The 24,387-nt window shown below is 36.1% G+C and overlaps 1 protein-coding gene across 1 annotated transcript in view; it reads left to right on the top strand.

Annotated features, from left to right (window-relative positions):
• Window positions 1-1,141: 1,141 nt before the first annotated feature.
• The window catches only part of LOC127629934 (prostacyclin receptor-like), a 50,160-nt gene continuing 26,914 nt past the window's right edge, over window positions 1,142-24,387 (top strand). Inside the window, exons 1-2 of the mRNA XM_052107251.1 lie at window positions 1,142-1,456; window positions 3,937-4,872. Coding sequence (XP_051963211.1) covers window positions 4,048-4,872 — 825 coding nt within the window. The 5' untranslated portion in view covers window positions 1,142-1,456; window positions 3,937-4,047. The remainder of the gene's footprint in view (window positions 1,457-3,936; window positions 4,873-24,387) is intronic.

Below are 24,387 nucleotides of genomic sequence, written 5' to 3' on the forward strand. Positions count from 1 at the left end.
GGCAGCATAAACATGGCAAATTTGGAGTACAAGTAAAATTGATACCAATATTCTCAAAAAACTGTAAACAGAGCCACATGTAAGTGTTTATGATGGGTTGATAACATGGGTCATTAAGTCTAAGAGGAAAATAATTTGGTCTGCTTCCTGCCGAAAAGTGCTGTGTAGTTATTTCTCGTGGCTCCATACTTCTCAAATATTGAAAATGCATGCTGATAGACAGCCACAATCGATGTCCCAATGGACTCCAATATATGTACACACATGCAAAAACAGATGCACCAAAACATTATCTAATTTCAGAATTGTAGAAGTTGTATTCATTTACTTTAATGGGCTGATAATACAGTGTACGCTGCCTCTTGCTATTCTTTCAGGACAAACAGGGCATGTGGCCAATTTTGGAAATATTGTGGGTTTGGTGTAGAAAGACAGTGAGAAGTGACACTTCAAATTAAGTTTCAATTTATAGATATTCTTTAATAATTTGTTATTAGATGCTCTTATAAAATGCAATTGAAAAGTTGTATTTAAAAAAAAATTATTAAATAATGTATTGTTACATTTAACCCAATTTTTAAATAAGAAAAGAATTTACAAAACATTGTAAAATTCAATAAAATAAATCAAAATATCTTTACAAAATGAGCACATTTATTCCATTTATTCATGTTTTATATATGTAACCTTTTTCATAATTACAGATATATATTTTTTTTATGTAAACAAGTTTGAAATTTAGTTTCGAATAATTATTACAAGTCATAAAGTATCAACCTAATAGCCTACTTTAATTATTTATTTATTTATTAACTATTAAAATTACCCGAACGTAACAGGAGGGTTAATAAGAGATATTGTTTAAACACAATGATAAATGACACAATTATATTATAGTCCATTATAATAATAATAATAATAATACAGAAGGAATGTTCCTTGTAATTGTCAGATGATCATGGGAAATAAATAACGTAAAGTGAGTAAATAGGGCAATAACTAATTATATTGTTTACATTCAGTTCGCACTATTAAAATGTGTAAAAACAAAGCTTTCTGCTCCTCCTCTTTCGCCCAACTTCTTTATCAGCCACAGGAAGGAAGTCTCATTCATCTACCTTCACGAGGTGGAGCAATGAAGCCTGTGGATGTCTTAACTAAAGAGAGTTATTGATACAACTACCGACTGCATTCGTCATAGGCTCTCACAGTCTCGGAGTCTAATAAACTCGAGTGTGGAGTTGTTTTGCATGTGAAACTGGGTAGCGAGAACTGGACAGGCATGCAACTCAACTAACAACTGTTTAATGAATTTAAAGAGGGAAAACTACCGATGAAAGGGGAGACCGAAGAACTATCATATCGATTTCGCTTTCTAATATTGTTTTTGGAGTGACAAGGAAAAGGAAGGGAATGGAGCGTCATGATTAGACGCGGATGAGTTTCCCGTTGACAGGTGCGTAATGACATGATGATTCAAGATTCGATGCTTTATTGCCATGACAACCTACAGTAGTTATTCGGAATTTGTTTAACCCTTGTGCGACCTTCGGGATATTTTTGTCTTTTTTCGATCATTTTGGCTGTGTTAAAAAATAAATTTTGCCAAAGGTGTATTTTTGGAGGAATTTTGATATTTCAACCTCAGTTCCTCTGTACACTGTGTACACAAAATAGTTACACTCAGGACAAAAAATGTCCTGACTGAAAACCATTAAAACTGCAATATTTGATCTCACTGTCATTAAAGCATAAAATCATGAATTCTATAATATAGTGCTTTCATTCCGGAGCCCTGGCTTCAAAATATATATTTATTTAAATTGTCCACCAGATGGCTCTATTTTTGTCATGTTTAACCTATGGAGCAAATACATGCTTTTTTCCTTTTTTTCCTGTTTGCTGCATTATTGAGCACTGCAGGCCAATTTAATAAATGATGCAGCTAAAATTGTGTGGGTGTGTTGATATGGATGTCAGAGTGTGTTTTGTATGTGTGTATTGAGAAATGTGTGTGTGTGTGTGTGTGTGTGTGTAAAAAAACACAGTGGCATTATATAAACAAACTGATATTTAAAGGGTTAAAATCCTGAAAATAAATGAATATTTGGTAGTTATGATCAGGACTGATGTTGGGTAAAAAATCTAATTCAGTGAAAGTGGAAAATAATATTAATATACATTATTTTTATTGCAGTTTTTGATGCAGACTTTTTGTCCTCTAAGGTCCAGAGAAATTTTTTTAAATCTGACACTGCACAAAAACAGTGTTGTTGCTGATCATTGACATATCCCAGACTGTAATAGTCCAATGAAAAAAAATCCCTCTTAGCATTTAGTATATATGGAAAATAATTCTTTTTTTAATTTATTTTTTCATAAAAAAACAACAAGAGTGGCATTCTATAAATAAACTAGCATTTAAAGGGTTAAACTCCTGAAAATGTATGAATATTTGGTATTTATGGTTAAAATTAAATAACTAATTGAAAGTGGAAAGTAATAATAATATATAATATTATTATGGCAGTTTTTTGACGCAGATATTTTTGTTCTTTAAGGACCTCTGAGTAACTTTTTTTTAAAAAATTTTTTATTGACGCACAAGGGTTAATTGTTATCATTGAGTAATGCAGCAATTTAACTTTACTTAGTAAGGAAGTGATACATAAGATGGGCAATAAATAATAACAAATACTACAAAGTAATAAAACTCATGTACAGTCATTTGAGTCTGTAAGATAGTACACACAAACAGTGTGGTCCAAAAGTCTGAGACTACTAATTAAAATGCAGCTTTTTGCATTCTTTTCAAAATGTTTTAACATTTAGTATTCGGTATGCCCCCATTTAGTTTAGTAACAGCATGCATTTGAGCTGGCATGGACTTCACAAATGTGTGCAAAACCTGATGATCTTGTCAGCAAGATTTGAGAATGTTCCAAACAGCATCTTTGTGCTTCAATGGATGCAAGGGAATCTGACTTTTTTCGCAATTTCAACCATTTCAGATTTTCAATGTGGTCTCAGACAGGACCCCACTGTACATTACATAAAGCAAGAACAAGTAACCAATTTAGAAACTTTTGCAGTCAGATGTTATATAACAGCATATTAAAGTGTTATTGTCAATGTGACATTTGTGTTAACTTTGAATATTTAAATAAGTTAAGAGTATAGTTAAAATAAGCACCGTTTACGTTTGGTAACAGAAACGGTGTACTCTGGAAATTGAAGAGCCATGTCATTAGAGCAGTGGTTCTTGATAGTATATTACAAAAAAATGTGAATAAAAATCAAACATTAAAATGGATTAAAATTGGCATCCTACACAATATTCTAAATTACGTGCACACCCTTGGATCAACAACGAAAATATGGAAAGCTTTTTTGTTTTCTCCCTTTTAAAAGTTGATAAGTTTAGTTTGCTATCCAAACTTTGCCCAATTATGTGATTTTAAAGGGATAGTTCACACAAAAATACAAATTCTGTCATCATTTACTCACCCTCATGTTGATACAACTCTTATACATTTCTATAAGGAGATGTTAGGAAAAATGTTAGATACTGATTGTCTCATTCACCGTTCTCTTTCACTGAATGGTGACTGAGTCTGTAATTATCTAACATTTTGTCTGTCTAACATATACTGTATGTGTTCCATGTAAGAAAGTCAACAGAATGACATGATGTTGAGTAACTAATTACTTTAATGCATCAGTGAACTAACCTTTTGATTGCATGTATTTGCATTTAGCATAAATTTTTTACCTGTTGTCAGTGGCCCTGTTAGAACAGACCTGTGGTTAATTATTGAATTATTTCCATTTGAGAACCACTGCTTAAGAGTGTATATCTGCTTTAGGTAAACATGGGTGTTCTTGGGAAGTGTGATAGACATCTTAAATCTGAAAAAAATGCTTTCTCTTTTACAGTTACTTTGCATTCTCAAAGAAAAGGGACTGCAACTCTAGCGGAATAGACAGAACAGCCTTTGCCCGATCCCTACCTTTGGGGTCAGGGTTCAAGGGCAAGGCAGTCTAAACATGCTCTCAAACAAGACATGTGAGAACATCACTCGAATTGATGTAAATGGGAACCCTGTGGTGAGCATTGTAATGTTCATTGCTGGGGTGGTCGGCAACCTGGTGGCCTTGGCTATCCTAGGGGTTCACCAGAAAGAGCATCGCACCAAGTCCTCTGTCTTCTGCATCCTCGTGACGGGCCTTGCTCTGACAGATCTTGTGGGAACGTGTTTACTCAGCCCACCAGTTTTCATTTGCTATGCTCAAAGCAAATCCCTGGTAGGTCTTACAGGAAATTGGTGGCTGTGCGGACTCTTCGCCTTCGCCATGACATTTTTCGGCCTGGCTTCTATGTTCATACTATGCGCCATGGCGGTGGAGCGATGCCTTGCCATCAGTCACCCTTACTTCTACTCGAAACATGTGCGGCGAAGCTTTGCTAAGATTGTCCTTTTACTCATCTATCTCTTTACCTTTGCTTTTTGCTTGCTGCCCTTCTTTGGATATGGAAGGCACAAGCAGTACTGTCCTGGGACGTGGTGTTTCATCAAGATGGAGGCAGAAGGAGAGGGTGAGGATGAGGAGAGACGAACGCTGGCCTTCTCGCTGTCCTACGCCATGCTTATGGCACTCCTCATCACTGTAGTTTTCTTGTGTAATGGTTCGGTCATTGTCAGCCTGTGCCGTATGCACCGGAGCCAACTAACTCGCCGGGGTTCGGTGATGTCAGCTGGACGAAAGAGGAAGTTGAGTACCTGGTTTGGACAAGGAGAGGAAGAAATGGACCATCTAATCCTACTGGCCTCCATGACCTTCATTTTCGTCATTTGCTCCTTACCTCTGACTGTGAGTACATGACATATTCTATGGTCTTACCCCTGCTGAAAAGACCAGTTTAGACAAACACAACCAGGCTAGTTTACACAGAATTGGCTAGTGCTAGTCTAGCTGGTGGACCAGCATAGCCATGGTATTCACAAGCAAATCATAGCTATGTTGGTCTTTAAAAAAAGGGATGCTAAAATGCTTCCTTGCACCTAGATTAAAATGAGTCTTTTGCCAAACCTCATTCTCTCAGTTTGCCAGATTTTTTTACTTCTACATGACTTGCATCGAGCCATCAACGCACCACTCAATGCCAGCATAAAATTCCCCTTTGATCTCCAGATGAAACTTGTTGCAGAGAATGTCTTCTTGTTTGAGTTTAGCCCTGACATTGCCCACATAATGACACATAATCTGAATTGTCCGGTAATCATTGGTTGCTGCTTCGAAAGGTCATCAGCAACAGAATCAAAGTTTAAATAGTTTGAACTTTTAAGCACCTCATTGCAACACTAAATGGAAGTGTAATGTGGTGCAACAGGTAACTGAAGCTGACCCTTCACTCCATAAAGCTCAATGTATTCAGCAACACTGATGTAAGTCATTTGGATACCTCTTTAGGATCAGATCAAAATGTAGCTGGTGCAGCTGGTTGACCATTGTAGTTGGTGGGTTAAGATAGTGGATAAGCCTGGTTATAGTCTAGATTAAAGTTAGTCCAAGACCAAACTTCAATCTCTCAGATTGGCAGCCCTTTTTAATTTATTTTTTTACTAAGGATTAGGATTCGATTGGACTAGGATCATTGTTTGTGGAACTAATCTTTTATATTAAGTAGGCTACCCTACTGTCAAGTAGCTCTTTCCTAGTCCTTGACATCACTTTAAACTGATGTAGTAGACTGGAAATAGCCCTAATCGAACCATAATTGCTCTTAAAACAAATGATTCTGCTTTAAAAGGTCATTCAGGCTGTCTTTGCAATGTGGTAGTAAATTATTCACAGTTGTGTGGGTTGTGGGGATTGTGTAGTCTCCAAATTAAGGTTTTGGAGTTCAAGATTTCCATGCTATAAGAAAATAAATCTTTTGCCTTTTGTAATGGAATTCTTTTAACACATACTACTAATAGTTTATTCATATGATTAACCAAAGAAGTCGTTTGCCTTTTATTAATCACCCAGCTGGGAAAACATGCTTTTGAAAACCTGATTTTGTAATGCATACCTTTTTCAGAGAGAGCAAGTTTTGTTGTAGTTAGGTGCTTGTTGTGATCACTGGGTGTGGACATGCTGTGAGGGAGCTGCTTTTCAGTCCTGTATTGCATAACAAAGGCTATTATTTTTGAATTGTAACCCCAAATGCCAGTTGCTGTGTTATTTTACCTCAACGTCAGTGTTATGTGATAATTGTAGAGGCATGCTGCAAACTTGACTACCCTGGAAGACTGGATTAGACAAGCCTTGCTTTTCTTTTTTTCAGTTTACATTGACAAATAGTATGGAAGTGTTTTTCTTTGATCTCTGTTTTTGAATATGGTAAAATGGAACCATATTTTTTAAAAAGTACTTGGAATAAATTGACAAGTTGATGAACTAAATATGGTTAATGGTCTAATCCTTTGCTTTTAAATTACTGACGCTTGCTTAGACAAACATCACTATTATGATACAGTATCATTATTGTGCATACTAGAGATTATTTGAACAAACCCAAAAATGTTTTAAAGCCAAATACTGTAAGTAAAAAATAAATTACAATTATTTGTATTTATTTTTTATTAAATGCACCATGTGCTACCTCAAATCTTGTGGCTTGTTGAGATGTACACTGGCGGCCAAAAGTTTGGAATAATGTACAGCGTTTGCTGCTTTCGGAAGGATATTGATTTGCACTTTTCGCACCAAACTACGCTCATCTCTAGGAGACAGAATGTGTCTCCTTCCTGAGTGGGATGATGCCTGTGGGGTCCCATGGTGTTTATACTATTGTTTGTACAGATGAATGTGGAACCTTCAGGCATTTGGAAATTGCTCCCAAGGATGAACCAGACTTGGCTGATTTCTTTTGAATTTCCCATGATATCAAGCAAAGAGGCACTGAGTTTGAAGGTAGGACTTAAAATACATCCACTGGTACACCTCCAATTCAGTACACCTTCTATCAGAAGCTAATTGTCTAAAGGGTTGACATAATTTTCTGGAATTTTCCAAGCTGTTCAATGGCACAGTTAACTTGTATGTAAACTTCTGATCCACTGGAATTGTGATTATAGTCCATTAAAATGAAACAATCTGTCTGTAAACAATTGTTGGAAAAATTACTTGTGTCATGCACAAAGTAGATGTCCTATCCAACTTGCCAAAACTATAATTTGCTAATAATAAATCTGTTGAATGGTTAAAATGAGTTTTAATGACTTCAAACTAAGTGTATGTAAACGTCTGATTTCAACTGTATAGATATACAGTCCTGTATCAAAATAACCTGAAATGCTGCTCAGCAAGGAAGAAGCCACTGCTCCAAAACCGCCATGAAAAACCCAGACTAAAGTTTGCAAGTGCACATGGGGTTAAAGATCTTACTTTTTGGAGAAATGTCCTCTGGTCTTATGAAACAAAACCATCCCAACTGTGAAGCATGGGGGTTGCAGCATCATGTTGTGGGGGTGGCTTTGCTGCAGGTGGTACTGGTGCACTTCACAAAATAGATGGCATCATGAGGAAGAAAAATTATGTGGAAATATTGAAGCAACATTTCAAGACATCAGCCATAAAGTTAAAGCTCGGACTCAAATGGGTTTTCCAAATGGATAATAACCCCAGTCGTACCTCCCAAAGTTGTGGCAATATGGCTTACGGACAACAAAGTCAAGGTATTGGAGTGGTAATCTCAAAGCCCTGACCTCAATATGATGTGGACTGAAATGAAAAGGCGTGTGCGAGTAAGGAGGCCTGCAAACCTGACTCCGTTACACCAGTGCTGTCTGGAGGAATGGGCCAAAATTACAGCAACTTATTGTGAGATGCCTGTGGAAGGCTACCCAACACATTTGATCCAAGTTAAATAATTTAAAGGTAATGCTCCCAAATACTAACAAAGTGTAATATTTGGTGTAAACTTCTGATCCTCTGGGAATTTGATGAAAGAAATAAAAGCTGGAATAAATAATTCTCTCTACTATTATTCTGATATTTCACATTCTTAAAATAAAGCAGTGATCCTAACTGATCTAAGACAGGGAATGTTTTCTACGATTAAATGTCAGGAATTGTGAAAAAATTTGTTTAAATGTATTTGGCTAAGGTGTGTGCAAACTTCTGACTTCAACTGTGTGTAAACTGAACGGCGGCCAGAAAAAAGAAAAATTAAATTCAGCAAATTAAACTTCAGCATTCAATTTGTTTTATACATGTATGTGTTGTCTAATATTTCATTGGCAATGCACACTTGAGTTTCTCTTGCCAATAAAGCTTGATATAAATTGAATCTTCCCATTTTATCCTATTGTTAAAATAAGTCCCCTGGATTTAGCCAAACGTTTAATTACAGCATGTCAACTGAATTTATGGCATGTAAACACATACTTGTATCAAAGATGTATACCTGTAAAATTTGTCAAATTCATTAACGTGTGTACATGTTTAAAAAAAATGATGACTAAAACATTTCTTTGCAAGTTATTTGAGACAAATTATAACGTAAACATATTCATGATTATAGTGCTTGTTTTACGATGTACTGTACTACGCTTAACCACAATTAAACACAGAAAACTGTGCAATTAATTAGTCAAGAATTTTTTAACTATTCACAGCTCTAGTTATAATATCTGATAAGGCTGATGTTCATGTACATCTTTGGTTTAATAGAAGACAAGTACCAATTTGAGTTTTTGTGTCAGAAAGGAGTAAAACTGTATGTATTGGGGATATTTCAGTTAGGGGAACTTTTCTGTCTCCTGACTTAAAAAAAAAAGAAATAAAAAAAATCATTCTAGTTTTGAAGAATAGATTATAATAACTATAAATGTTTTATATTATGTCTCTTTAAGTACTTTTTCCTAATTTGTAAGATAACATTTTCCAGAATTGCTCTGGGGCTTGTCCGCCACCCAGAATTGTTTGCTTCCCCTCTGTAATAAACAGACTAAAAAAGATGTTCAAATCATTACAAATTTGTGAAAACAATTCCTAAGATTTGTATGATTAAAAATCATATTCTAAATGTATTACCGACTGGTCGGAACGAGTAAATATAGTAAAGTATAGAGATGAAATATAGTAGCAACATGTCTCACAAGCTTGCACACCAGAAGCTTGCCATTGACGGGCACACACTGAGAATTTGTTACAATCCGGGGCATATTTGTCACAGACTAGTCAGAGACTTGAAACATCAAACAGTGATGAGCTTCAGTCTACTTGTGTGTTCTTGGCTTAAGCTACAGGAACATCCTAATCCTTTTTCACAGGCTCACGCACAGTCTTGCACTATCAACCGTTTTCTTAAAGTTTACAAACGTTTCTTTTTCTCATTTTCTAACTTGCTATTTATTCATCCGAGAGAGTGAATGAGCTGGCCATTTTTAAAAGTGACAGTGATATTTCCTTTGTCTCGTGAGATGCTCTGTTAGCCGCCTGGAAATAAACACACATACTTTATCCAAAGCAAATAGTTTATAAACCAAACCATTGTGATTGTCTTTCCATACACAGACTCCAAATCACACGCATATGCACCCTCTCTAATGCCATTTATTACCTGTGTAACATTAAACCATAAGGCATAGCTCTATCCAGTATAGCCAGATTAAAAGATATATCAGCCTGGGCATTTCATGTTTGACAGGCCATGTGTAACCAACAGGTTAGTTAAGTTACAGATTAAATAAGAGGAAGGAACTATTTGGCAATATCTGTTTTTGTTAAAGTATTTCTTTGGTTTAATTGAAGTCAAGGACCAATTTTGACCATATTTGAGTTTTGTTTGTCAGAAATGAGTATGTATATGTGGGAGATTCTTTAATTAGGAGAAATCTTCTGTTGCCTGAGATGATTTTAAAACTACAACATTTCTTTAAAGGATAGATTCACAATGGCTGTAAACTTTTTATAGTGTCTCTTTATAGTGTCTGTTGAAAGGCTGTTTTGGTGCTTGTCGACCATCAAGACTTTTAAACTTCCCTTGTTTTTGATTTGTGATTTTCAATTGATTTGGTAATTTATATGATGTATTATGAATAATCACTTTCCCAAAACTTTCACTGTCATTACCTTTTATGCCAAGCTTTTTAGAGAACAGTTTAGTTTTCCCAAATAAATTCATATTTGTTGTAATGGAAATAAGAGTCAGGGAGCACATCTCTCACCAATGAAAACGACAGAGTGTGAAAATCTGCCATCAATAGTTGTTGAAAGCTGATCAAGATCATGATCTGACCTTAAATCCAGGACATGTTATAAATATTTTAGCAAGGATGACATATTTTGAATTTCGTGATGTAATGCAATGTTAAAATTGCACGACATTGTTGTGAGCAGGTTTAAACTTGCCATTGGGCATTTGTCAGATCCTGTAATATCTAATGCATTGACAAGGAAATGACATGCCGCCTTTGAACGCTCTGTCATCTGAATTTAATTTATTGTGCAACTGTTTGCTCTGTAAAGTCACAACAGACGTTAGCCTTGAATCATGTTTGTCTGCTGTATTTCAGCACTGGTAATTCATTTGTCCTATACTGCTAATGTATAAAGGTTGCAATCTGCCACCTGTATACAAACTACTGGCCTCATATATCCTTTTCTTGTTGTTTATTGCAGTTATCAGTCTTATTCAGGGCTTAAATTGGGATTTCAACTTGGCTGTAAATACAAAATAGCATATAATATTTGGTTTAGTGTTTTTCATTACATGGAAAAAAACTGGATTAAGAATTATATAAAATGTATTTGATGCATTTTATAAAAATCTGATGACAGCTGGGACAAGTTTACCTTCTTCTTGCCCTAGGTTGGGAGTCATCTGATAGAAACATGTATCTAATTATGTTACAATTTAAAAGTAAATGCACATTGTTTTTAACAGGGGAAGCAAACACCTTCTACACAACTACCTTTTACTCCAATTGTTATTCTGATTATATCATTTGAAATGATTGGTGAAAATTAATATATATGTTGTCATGGTGACATTTACATTAAATTATAAAAGTTTAAAATTCTTCAATGGGACTTGAAGAATTTCACTAGTGAATCCCACTGTATAGTTGCTAGAAAAATACATGCTAAATCAACAAAAATAGAGTATACACACACACACACACACACACACACACACAAATAACTTTGCGTTGTTTGGATGCAAGTGATTCAAAGCCTTCGTATATAGGCTACAGCCTTTAAATAAACTAAGCAAAATCGCTACTGCATATCAATGGATCATAGAAAATGGTGAGCAGTTCTGTATTATTAGATTTCTATGAATCAGAGATCGGACCACACCTCAGTACAGAAGCAGAACGTGCATCTTCATGCGAGGCTGAGGTCTCATGCTGCTCTCGTATGTTGCTTCTAGCAGAGTCCGCAACTGACTAGAACGAAGCATAATGAACTTGAAATATTTGGATGGAACCAAAGAAATATACGACAAACCGAACAATAGTTGTCACTGTTGTTGCGTGAGGAGTACAGATGGTGTTTGTGTACTATTGTCCTAGCGACCGCTGTTCGACTTGGTACACTTTTTACCCATCCGATTTCCTGATTCCACTCTTAATATTTCATTTAATACTACTTCAAATAATTGAAAAAAATGAATATAAATGTTGTCATGGTGATTTGGCCATGGTGAAAGTCAAGTACAGTCCAATAATGAGTTATTAAAGCACACTGTAAAAAACATAAGATACTACATTTTGCACAATATAACATATAAATATGTATTGGAGTCAATTATTCTGCTTATACACATTTACTACACCTTAAGATATCATTCAGGGTTTTATCTCAAGACATTTTCTGGTTTTTGTCCCTAAAACACTCTTGTGAGTGGAACTAATTTCTTCCACCACTGATCTAATACAGCTCAAGACCAGTACAGCAGCGCAAGCCTCGCTGTCCTCCGTTGCAATGCATGTGTGTGTGTGTGTGTGTGTGTGTGTGTGTGTGTGTGTGTAAGAGCTTAAGAGAGGGGGAGGTGTATCGTGAGGGTGTTTCCCACAGATATTTCAAATAATATAGAAACAGTTGTATTGATCACATGTATTTAGCTCTGATACAGCTCAAGCCTTCATTGCTAGTTCGAAAATGGCACTTTAGAACTAGCAACGGAGGTTGCACTGCTATTCGGCATTGGATTAACAAGGTTGTGCGTGCGTGCGCGCGTGCACGAGAGGGGGAGGGGTAGTGCAGTGCTTCCACTATAGCTATGTGAGGCTGATTAGGGCGAAATACATTGAAACATAAAAAGTTTCACATATTAAACAGAATTTTGGATAATAGGAACTGTTTTATTGACCAATTTGCAGGGGTGCGGCTCTATTTGTTGGTCGAGTGTGTGTGGGTGTATGGGTTTAGGTGGTATACGAGGACGTGTTTTTAGGTTACAAACTGGTAATTACAAGGGTATTATGCTATAAATGTTGTTTATGAGGACATTTCTAGTGTCCCCATAATTCAAATCGCTTAAACAGTTTTTTGAAAATGTAAAAATGCAGAAATTTTTTTTTTGTGAGGGTTAGGTTTAAGGATAGGGGATAGAATCTATAGTTCATACAATATAAAAATCATTGTGTATGTAGAGTCCTCCTAAGGATAGCCGCGCCAACGTGTGCGCGTGTGCATGCGTGTGTGTGCGTGCGTGTATGTATGTGGGGAGATTTTCAACCAAAATATAAATAAATGTAGGATATTATACATTGTTTGATGTTCTTAACTGATTGTCTTTTTTTTATGTGATTATTTTGCTGTGGAATAATGTAGGGATTCTATGAAATAACTGAAATAACTGATAAGTGATATGAAACCATTATGCGGTCAAGACCTGGAACTACTTCATAGCCGTGCGTTTAATTGCACACATTAGAATGTCTGTCAACCAATCAGAATCAAGCATTCAACAGACCCGTGTTATAATATTGTACAACTACTTAAATAATTTTTCAAATCCTTTATTTAACCAACTACAAATTTTAGATGCTACTACTCACTAAAGAATTTTTATTTGGAGAGACCTCAGTTTTTTTTAAAAACATTTTTTAAATGAGGCAATACACTGTTGCCGTGCATTCTGCCTTCTATGGGGGAAAAAACTGACCTGTTTTTATTAAATGTTAGCCAACGTTTGTAATCTGAGTGTCAGGAACTGTTTACAGATGTAGCTACTCCAACTACCATTTTTGGTACAAGTGTAGACCTAATTAAGGACATATTTTTTAGGAAGTGGACTGCTCAGTAAACTAAAACGTTTGATGTAAATCCAGTCTAAAAGAGAAAAGACAGACCAAGAAAAGAGAATTTATTGTATTATTAATAGACGATAATGTCTTTACAGTGGCATTACAAAAAACAAGTGATTAATTTTGCTGTCAGTCGATACATCATTTTTCATACTTAATCGCAGATTTTGAAAGTGATTAAATTTGACTCTTTATTTATTTATTTTTCTGTCAATGCACTTATTTCCATCTTAGGAAAGAAAACCAAACAATATGTACCAAAAGTGTTTTGTTAACATTTTCTAAACAATGCCTTTCACAGTATAAATACAGAAATGCACTGAAATAGTGGAGTTTGGCTAAACGAAAGAACTAGTCCCCACATAAGTTGCATATTCATTGCAATGGGAAATAAAATTTTTTTTTTGCCCATTGCATCATCCACGATATTTATCTGCTGGTAGACTTTGGCAATCCTCTTTGTTACAGCAATTGTGAGCCGCTTTGTGTCAGGGTGGCAACGCCAGCTTTGAGCGCCACTTTGAACTCCAGAAAAACACACAAAAATATACTCCAAGTTTGCAAACGTCTCATTATGCATTTTCGTGATAGTTAAGGCTTGACGTGCTTCTGTGGTAATTGAATTGCTCCTTACAGAGGCTGCAAAATACTTGATTTATCCCATCTGGTTGTACAACAAATAGCATTAAGAGGTCCTTTCTCCATCATTTGGACACATTCCAAAGGTTACGTCCAGTTTCAACCAGTGTAAATGCTGGTTTATGCTTTATTAACGGTAAATGTGCTAATCGCATTATTTTGTAAACGATAACTTTGACAGCTGTAATAAATGTTATTTATACAAACAGCATCTGCTGTATTTTGCATTCTAAAGGTCGGCATGAAATGGCATTTAAAACCCATTTTACTTACATAATATAACTAATTACAGGATATTCAACGAGACAAAAACATTTAGGAAGAGACTTCATCTTATTGATTTGGAATTGATTGGATTGTGACTGAGCCATAGAGGTTGAAGGTCAAGTTCACCCTCAAAAGCAACTCCTTCAGCAACAGTCAGTTAAAAGTACTATATTTACTGCAAGTCCTACAACTGCCCCCAGTGGTGGATGCTGGATGTGTTGTTGAGGTGAAATATCCACACGGTAGGGCCAAAATCAAGTTGAATTTTTACTTGTAAATGACATTATACCGCCTAACTCAAATCTAACCCTATACCTTACCGTCAGTGCAGTAAAAATGACATTTAAGAGCATATAGGCACCCATTGAGTCACGTTCGCCATTGTTTATGTGAATGCAATTACTTCCTGGATTCTATAGGACCAAAAACCGTGCCTCAGAGTGAACACGTTTACTTCCAGTGTCTCAAAGACTGCAAATAACTGCATTAACCATCGGCAAGATTTAAGAGAGATTGCATACCAACAACAGGAGCATGAACTATACCTTCAGTAAATAACTATCTATTGGGTAACATTATTTCCGGTCTAGGTGATGTCATCCAAAAAGGAAAGTCCTTTCAGAGGTGGAGCCATTTATTACACTTTGATGAAAGATAACAGACGATAAAAGAAAAACAATTATAATAATAATTCTTGAATTAACGTGCTCTGATTAATTATGCACAATAAGACCAGGAACCTGCATTAAGAAAGTAAATAAGGACAATTTTTCTTTTATGTTGACTTAGATATGGTTTTGCCCAAATGTAGAGCTAGACTTGTGGTTGAACTTATGTTCTTGAAGCATTTAAAGTGAAGTATAGGCTAATTACTGGATGTTTCTACCTTTTTAGTAATTATTTCCATAGCACATTTTATGGACTGTTTGATCACATCAAAGATTTGTCCTTAATTACACCTCCTGCATAAGAACAAATCTGCTGTTTATCAAATATGTACTGTACAGTATGTACTAAAACTGCTTGGACAAAAGAGGAATACTTTGCTAACTGCTGCCTTTTAAGCCTCCCCCTATCATGATCATCTGAGTTGTAGAAAGTAATGGCCACCATCAAGGCATTGATCAATACTGAGATCAATACTGCGGTAAGGTTGTACATTACTGTTTAGTACACTGAGTCTCAAGAAGCCATCAGAGGTGCTGACCTTGAGATATTGAAGAACACAAAGATATCTGAAACTCTTTGCAGTAACTGTTGAAGATAACACCGTGTAACACTTTTTTTTGTTTGGTTCCTGGGTAGTAAGTGTTATTTCCTACTTGCTTATGCCTCTAGAGTATTGAAAATGGCTATTATGGCTCACAAACTATGCTTTTGTGACCAGGACAGTGGTATTTTAGTACCCATTTTCCAGAACATTTCAGATAGATTCAGTGCTGAGTAAACTTGGAGTAACTTCTAGAACTTTCCAGTAATATAAATAGTAGTATAAATACAGGGACCTTAAGCCTACCAGTTCATTTTAGTTCCAGCTGATATATGGGGGTCCTTAAAACATGGCACTCCAAATTGTTCAATTTGCTTTTGTTGACACAAACCACTTTTTCAGAAACTGAACGGTACACAGTGGATACGTATCTGCATTTTTCTGAGATGGCATCAAGAGGCTGCAAGCATCCGGCAGATGTATTTTATCTATGTCTGTGGCCAGTTTATCAAGACAAGGGTGATAAGGTACTCCGTGTAATCATCTGCTAAGATGTGTGAGGCCTACAAGGCATATTTCGGCATGCCTGTCGGGGATCAAGAAAAACCCTGGGCACCTCATTTGACCTGCAAGCCCTGCAAAAAAGATGGACAAGTGTTGCTCGGAAATGTTATGTTATAACATTTGTTAAAATTTTTACATTTAAAATGTTTTACAATGTTATTGAAACAAATCATAGATGAAAAATCGAGAATCTCTTACACATTAGTCATGGGTGAAATAAATGTATTTTTGTAGGATGGTACAGAGGGGAAAAGAGAGCCATGAAGTTCGCTATCCCAAGAATTTGGCAGGAATCAACTGACCTCTCAAGCAACTGCTACGTCTATCACATATCCGGACATTCCTTCATCCATTACTCTGGTGCCACACTGCCATGAGCGCTCTGTATCCACTCCTCCGGAGAGAGAGCAGCTGTCTTTAGAAGAGAGCAGCAAGTCCGAGATCTAGGAAGACATTGTTGCCCCAGATGACAATTTCAGAGGTGGATCTGAGGAGGGAAACCCATACTACCCCAACCAAAAAGACCTCAACGACTTGATTAGAGATCTTGGCCTCACCAAGTCCAATGCCAAGCTTTTGACTACTAGGCTCAAACAGTGGAACTTGTTGGATGAAATTGTGCAAGTCGCAGATCAGAGGAAGCGTCACCAACATTTTTCCAGCTTCTTCACCCGTCAAGATGGGCTCTGCTTCTGCCACAATGTGACCAGTCTGTTCGAGGCAATCCGAATTGCCTGTAACCAGAATGAGTGGCGCCTCTTCATTGACAGCTCATCCAGGAGCCTCAAAGCCGTGCTGCTCCATAATGGTAACAAGTACCCGTCTCTTCCCCTGGCTCAACTGGTGCACCTCAAAGAGGATTACAATAGAATTAAGACCTTGCTAGATGCCTTGAAGTATGATGAGTATGGCTGGGAGGTCATAGGAGACTTCAAAATGAAAACTATGTGGAGCTGTATGAGACTCTGGTGAAGAACTATGGCACAATGGGTTGTAGGATGTATAACGCCGCTGCCAAGGACAGTATAATGAGAACATGATGTGATTTACAGTATAATCATAAATCTCGAAAAACTACTCCCTTCTAAATCTTTTGTAGTCATTTTTGTATTACTTTAGTATAAATACATGTTCATTTGGATTCATATGTTGTTTATTTCTGACTTATATGATTCACCCTTTTTCTCGTTGGAAATAGGTACATTTCAAAATATCACTGTCCTGGTCACAAAAGCAAAGTTTGTGGTGAATAATAGCCATTTTTTATACTTTTGAGGCATAAGCAATGAGGAAATAACACTTACTAACCTGGAACAAAAATTGTGTTACATAGTGTAATCAGAGTTTAAAAAAATCCAATAAATCCAATCATTTCACATTTGCCCATGTACAGTGTGGCATATAAATAGGGTCATAAGAAACCCATGTCATCATTAATATTCAAAGGGGCCTGAGATGGAGCTATTGAGCACAGACCCAGTGATATCTTACAGACACCTTTGTTAAGACCATCGATCGAATGCTTTGGTTACCCATAGAAAACATGCAGGTCTCCTTAGGGAAAAGGTCTAGGTTTCAAAGTCAAACTGACTTTCTGAAAATGACGTTATAATATCATGTGAACCGATCGTTACAGTAACTGTTTTATATCCAAGAACAACACCCTTGGAAAGCACTTTTTGTGTGCAGAAACCAGTTCTTAAGCAGAGCTCCTGACATAATGTGTTTTTTGGGAGTGCCAACACTCCACAGGAAGCCTTAGGTTGCAGTTTTGGTTATGTGAGTAACTTATGGAGAGAGTTTGATGAAGAGTGGGGTGCCTGGTCAGAAATGAGTAGTAGGGATCCAGGGATCACTTCAATGGTTTTGAACCGCAATGCATAATTCTGATGAAAGCTGATGTAAAATTAGTACTATATCATTGCTTAATTATCTTGGGTTTTCCAGTTTGTCCCTTCAAGCCTTCCAATACAGACCAGACATTTTCTTAATGATCATTAATTACATGCAATTGGTGGTATTAGAAACCATGAGCTCATCAGACTCCAGTTTGCCGAGGGATATACAAGGATGGGTTTCAGTTTTCAAATATTTATTTTTCCAGTTTTTGTTAGTTTTGGTGCATATTTATATTTTAATTGTATTTTTTTTTGTGTGTGCAATTTTTATGTTTCAGAAAAGTTATAGTTTTCATCCTTTTAAAACAGGGGTTTTTAAACTAGGGTCTGGGTACACCTAGGGGGCTTCAGGGAGTCCATGGAGAATTTCAGATAAAGTGTAATAAATGGGAATTTTTTTTGTTTAAAAAAAATAATTAAGACTGGTCTGAAACTAAGAGATGATTAAACCGATTATTTTATTCTACTGACATCACTAGTTTTTAATAGTAAGAAATAAAAATACATCAGCATATTGTTTTGTGAAATAATATATTTTAAATATTACTATATAATATTTATATATATATACAGTATGTATCTCTCCTTTCTTGCAACATACTTTCCAGAATAGTTTTTACTTGTGTATATTTTAGGAAATGTTTCCTAGCTTTTGTCACATTTAGCTTGCTCACTGGAGGTTGAAGTACAATACAAATCTCTGTAAAACTTCTTTGGAGCAATATTAATTGATTTAACCCTTTTTTGATAACCCCAAATTTTAAGTGAAAATGTTTACCCTCAGTTTTATACTGTACAACTAACATTACTCCAAGTTGACAGCAAATCTTTTATTCTTCCCACTATTAATGTAAATATTCTCCAGATTATTATTTTAATAATTTATTTTTCTAGACAATATTATAGTAACAATAATAGTATAAAAGACCATTTTTAATTTTGCAAACAACATATTGTCTATATAATATTACACAGAATAAATGGTGTTTTATACAGAACATGAAAATAAACAGTAGCTCACATTATTTGGAAAGAGGGTGCCTCGAAAAGGGATCATGATATTTGAGGGTCCTTAAAACATGGCACTCCAAATTGTTTCCTTTGCTTTTGTTGACACAAACCACTTTTTCAGAAACTGCACAATACACTGATTACTGTAATACCATCACAGCTGTAGTTCAAAGATTTCTTTTCCAATTCATGACAACACATCTGCAGTACTTGCTGGCAATTGAATGTGCTATAAATGTGCCATCACTGTACATTTAGCAGTAAATTCTGATTACCGTCACTCTGACGTCTCGGAAACATTTATGATTCAACAGAATGGACTGGATCAGTTCACATATTTCAGTAGATGGCCCAGAACTAATCACTGGATTTACTGAAATTTGCATGGATCATGATATAGAATCTATTAAATATATTTATGGAATTTGTTTGAAGTAATTTGGATCAACTTAATGAGTCTCTAATTTTGTTTGTCTTGTCTTTAGGTTTCATAAAGACTGATTTGCCATTATTCACTATAGCTGCTTGCTGGTTTATTATTGTAGCATCATCGATTTACCTGCCACTAACATAACATTCCAAAGCTAACTATGGTTGGCTGTTTTTAAATGTTATTCAAATACCCTCCTCTTGTCTAATTGGGAGGTTGTTTGAGACAGCACTGAAGTTCAGGAGATTACTGGCCATCTAGCTTTGATTAAAAATACAAAAATTGTAGTACATTATAGCCAAATATATGTGGACACTTGAGCACACAGCACCCATATGTGCTTGATGAAAATTTCATTTCAAAACCACTGAGATTAATCCCTCACTTTAATAATATAACAGCTTCCACTCTTATGGAAAGGCTTTCCACTAGATGTTTGAACATTGCTGTGGGATTTGCTCTCATTTGGACACCAGAGCATCTGTAAACAGAAAAGTGTGCTCCCCAAATTATTGATTAGACAGGGGTGTCTACTGTATACCATTTTGGCCCTATTGTGTAATTTCTGTAGATGGATGTATAGATGGGACGATGGATAGATACATGGGTAGGTGGAAGGATGGATTCATGGATAGATAGACAGACAGATAGATAGATAGATAGATAGATAGATAGATAGATAGATAGATAGATAGATAGATAGATAGATAGATAGATGATGGATCGAGAGATGGATGGATGGATGCATAGATGTATAGATACATGAATAGATGGATGGATAGATAAATGGATAAATAGATGGATGGCTAGATGAATAGATATGTTGATTGATGGACTGATGGATAGATGGATGAATGGATAGATGGATGGATAGATAGATTGATAGATGTATGGATGGATACATGAATAGATGGATGGATAATAGTATAGATAGATAGATGGATACGTGGATAGATGGATGGATAATAGTATAGATAGATAGATAGAATTTGTCACAATAGTACAAGGAGACGAATGGGAGTTCGTATGAGTTCATTTGCATGAAATAGTACGAGTTATACACCCAACCTAACCATAAAGTGTTTACTCTACCCGTAATTCTGACCCAATACCCGAACTAACCATAAACGGGATGTGATATTCATAGCATAAATATAGCCAAGATTTTAATGTTAAAAGGCCTGACGCATAATACAGAATAAAGCAACACTTCTGTGTTCTGAACGTGTGTTCTTGAAGAGTATTTGATTGATTGATTGTATAAGTTGTATATTATTCATACGAATGAAGCCGAATGAATTGTTATGCAATCTGCACATCATAGTATTGTACAAATAGAGTAGTACAAATACTCTAGTTTCTGTTTCATAATAGTTTTAGGTGCTTGGTATGCTTTTTGGTATTGTTCGAGAAACGTCAGTTCCCTGTAAAAGAATAGAACGTCAACACAAAGTCATACCGCAGGGCTTAAATGTGTTAATGTTCATTTTGTCAAAAGATGTGTTGTTTCCTGCCCTACCCAACTGAAAGGATCACAAATTGAAAGTTATTGTTCTTGGATTGTCGTTTTCCCCATTGTGGCTTGTGGTATTCTTGTTGTTGTCATTGACCGAACGCTCCAAAGTTTTGAAGAACGAGTCTCTCAGGATTCATCCAGTGCTTCCAATTACTGCCGAACCCAGAGCCAACCAAAAATTTGGCCGACCGATCACTCAAGTCTCTGTAATTTTATTTTGATGAGAGAGGGTTTGTTTGGAAACCTTAAAAACTAAGCCAAGGTTTTTTGAATCATACTGTATTTAATCAAACAATTCAATCAAAACACTGCAAATCGGCAGTGAGCAATATAAACCACCGTGACATTTTCTAATGTTCTCTATAATGTTATTGTTATTCAGATTGTTATATTTAAACTGATTACCTGGAGGAAAATGATATTGCTCAGAGGTTGCGCTTTCATAGCTCAGGAGACTTTTTGAGTTTCTTTGTTATGTTTTTTTTTAAGTATCAAATTTGTCAGACTTTGCTCCTAAAATTTGTTAGGAGAAATAACAAATAAAAACACAAATGAGACAAGTTTTGAAACCGTATAGAGCCACAGAATTAAAATCAGTCACATCCTTACACAATTGTCAGTTGTTCTATAGATCAACTAATTGCAGTGTTTGTCTAATTCAAGAACTTCACACGGCTTTGTGTAATGATTGTGTAGAAAATTCTGAATAAAGTAGCTTAAGCAACAAATGTTTTGTGGCATCACCATTTAAATGAATAGCAACTAAGATTAATGATTCACTCAATAAGAAAAATATAACTTTCAAACCTTAAGGGCGTCCAAAGGGCATTTCTGTGTGCGGATTTCACAGTGCACAGGAAAAACCAGTTCTCTGGAACTTCTCTTGGACAAAAATCATGAACGGATAGATTGTAATTCAAATAATTTATCAAATTAAAGATCATATAGTCTGCAGCCGTGTATGTCTGCAACATACTTTCCAGATGCTCTCTTGTGGCCTTGCCCTAAATGTTAATACAAAACATAAAATATAGTGAATGATGCATGCTTGTTATTTTATGCGAGAGATTTGTTTTGGCTTCTGTTAAGAGGATTTATTAATTCATATTTTTAACTAACATGAAGACTTTTTTTTGCATGTTTAGTACTCTTTGTGTGGAACGCCTGACTTTGTGACATGGCAGTATTTCCATGAACGATCACAAGAACATTGAAGGTTTATGCATTCACAAATTGATTTTGCCTTTCTGGATCTGAAATATCGCCCAGTTCTGCTTTTCTTGTTTTTACTAGTGACCAACTATTTATTATTTTAATATAAACAATGTTTGTATTTAAAAAAAAAATAAAATTATATTCAGTCCTGTGTTGATAAATGCCATGCTTTACTGTATATACACCTATTAGCCACAACATTAAAACCACCTGCCTAATATTACGTAGGTCCCGCTCGTGCCACCAAAACAGCGCCAACCTAGAATCTGAGATGATATTCTTCTCATCACAGTTGGTTGTGTTCAGATAACCACTCTCATCACAGAGTGGTTATCTGAGTTACCATAGACATTGTCAGTTTGAACCAGTCTGGCCATTCTCTGTTGACCGCTCTCATCAACTAGGCATTTCTGTCCACAGAACTGCCGCTCACTGCATGTTTTTTGTTTTTGGCACCTGTAAAGTGAACAATGGAAAGGAGGAGGCAAGAACCGGCTTGACAATATAAATTATATTTTAATGTAAAACTGAAACCAGTTAGGAGCCCCTTCTCCCCTCGCGGTCTGCGGTCGTTCCTCCGCTTCCAGGCGGCCAGACTCCTCCATCCCCCGGAGATGGCCGCGGCTTCTCCGTTGGGGTGGATGGTAGCGGCGAGAACTCTACTACGGCGTATCCCTCCTCCTTCCTAGGTTTTCGGTACCAGTGTAAAGCGAACAATGGAAAGGAGGAGGCGAGAACCCGGGGGAGGAATTCAGACACTGCCGATATAAAGACACAAAAATCTCACGTAGAGTGAAAACATGAGTTGATCTAGAAAATAACCGAAATATCCTATCTGCATTTGTTTACAATATATATTTTGAGGTGTTGTGTTATAGGTCCTATTTAAAATTTAATTTTATTTATACTTAAAAAAAAAAAAAAAGAGTTGGTCACTCTAACTATACATTTACACAGTAATGTGGGTAGATAAAATGGAATTTCAAGCATTGTCAGCAGTGTCCTATTCTATTAAAACGATTTTAAACAGCATTTTCTTATTTTGTGTTACTTTAATGGATAACTCTTATGGATATGGATAACTCTTTTATTTGTTAATATTAGTTAACTACATTAGTTAACATGAATGAACAATACATAATAATCTTGGTTAATGTCAATTTCTACATATACTCGTCCATTTTTAACATACATTTTAACATCTTATAAGTTAACATTAGTTAATACACTATGAACTAACATGAAAAAACAATAAACAATTGTATTTCTTTTTAGAAATTGACATTAGCCAAGATTAATAAATGTTGAAAATTGTATTATACATTGCTAATGATACCTAATGCAAACCTTGTTGTAAAACATTACCCAGTAATTATCATACTTGCAGTTCCATGACCTCATATTAATATAGACACTGGTTTATTTGTACTTCTAGCAAAAGGGTTAAAGGTTATCAAAATATGGCAATAAAATGGAGACTTGTCACAGCACAATACACATAGTCCCTTATGCATGCATATGTACATTTTAACCTAACATGTTCGGGGGAAAAAGCTATTGGACATTTTATTGCCCATATTCATGATTTTGCCTAGGGCCCCACAAACCCACTGGCCAGGCCGGAGCGTGGCTGATCCAACAACTCAGTCTTGTGGAAGTAGATTGGCCGCAGCCACTGACTAGTAAATATTCAGATTTCACTCAGTATTTAAGTTGTAGTAGCAAAGAAAACGTTTAGCACCGAGATCCTTTCATTGCGTCTTGTCACATGAGCACTTTTACTCTAAAGGAAATGTACTTTATTCAAATTTTTTTTTAATTTATATTAATTCATTTTTATAAAAATTTGCAGTGGTCTTAGACCCATTGTTACATCATAAATCTGCCATTCTCTAAATTGTTTAATTATACATAATGATGGGGCCTGGGTAGCTCAGTGAGAATTGTCTCTGACTACCACCCCTGGAGTCACGAGTTCGTGTGTTGAGTGACTACAGCCAGGTCTCCTAAGCAACCACATTGGCCCGGTTGCTAGGGAGGGTAGAGTCACATGGAGTAACATCCTCCTCATGGTCATGATTAAGTGGTTCTCGCTCTCAATGGGGATGCGTGTTAAGTTGTGCATGGATCACGGAGAGTAGCATGAGTCTCGACACTCCGCGGTGTCATGCACAACGAGCCACGTGATAAGATGCGTGGACTGACTATCTCAGAAGCGTAGTCAACTGAGACTTGTCCTCTGCCACCCGGAGTGAGGTGAGTAACTGCCCTACCATGAGGACCTACTAAGTAGTGGGAATTGGGCATTCCATAATTGGGGAGAAAAG

This window comes from Xyrauchen texanus, chromosome 36, assembly GCF_025860055.1.
Source record: "Xyrauchen texanus isolate HMW12.3.18 chromosome 36, RBS_HiC_50CHRs, whole genome shotgun sequence".
Classification (NCBI taxonomy): Eukaryota; Metazoa; Chordata; class Actinopteri; order Cypriniformes; family Catostomidae; genus Xyrauchen; species Xyrauchen texanus.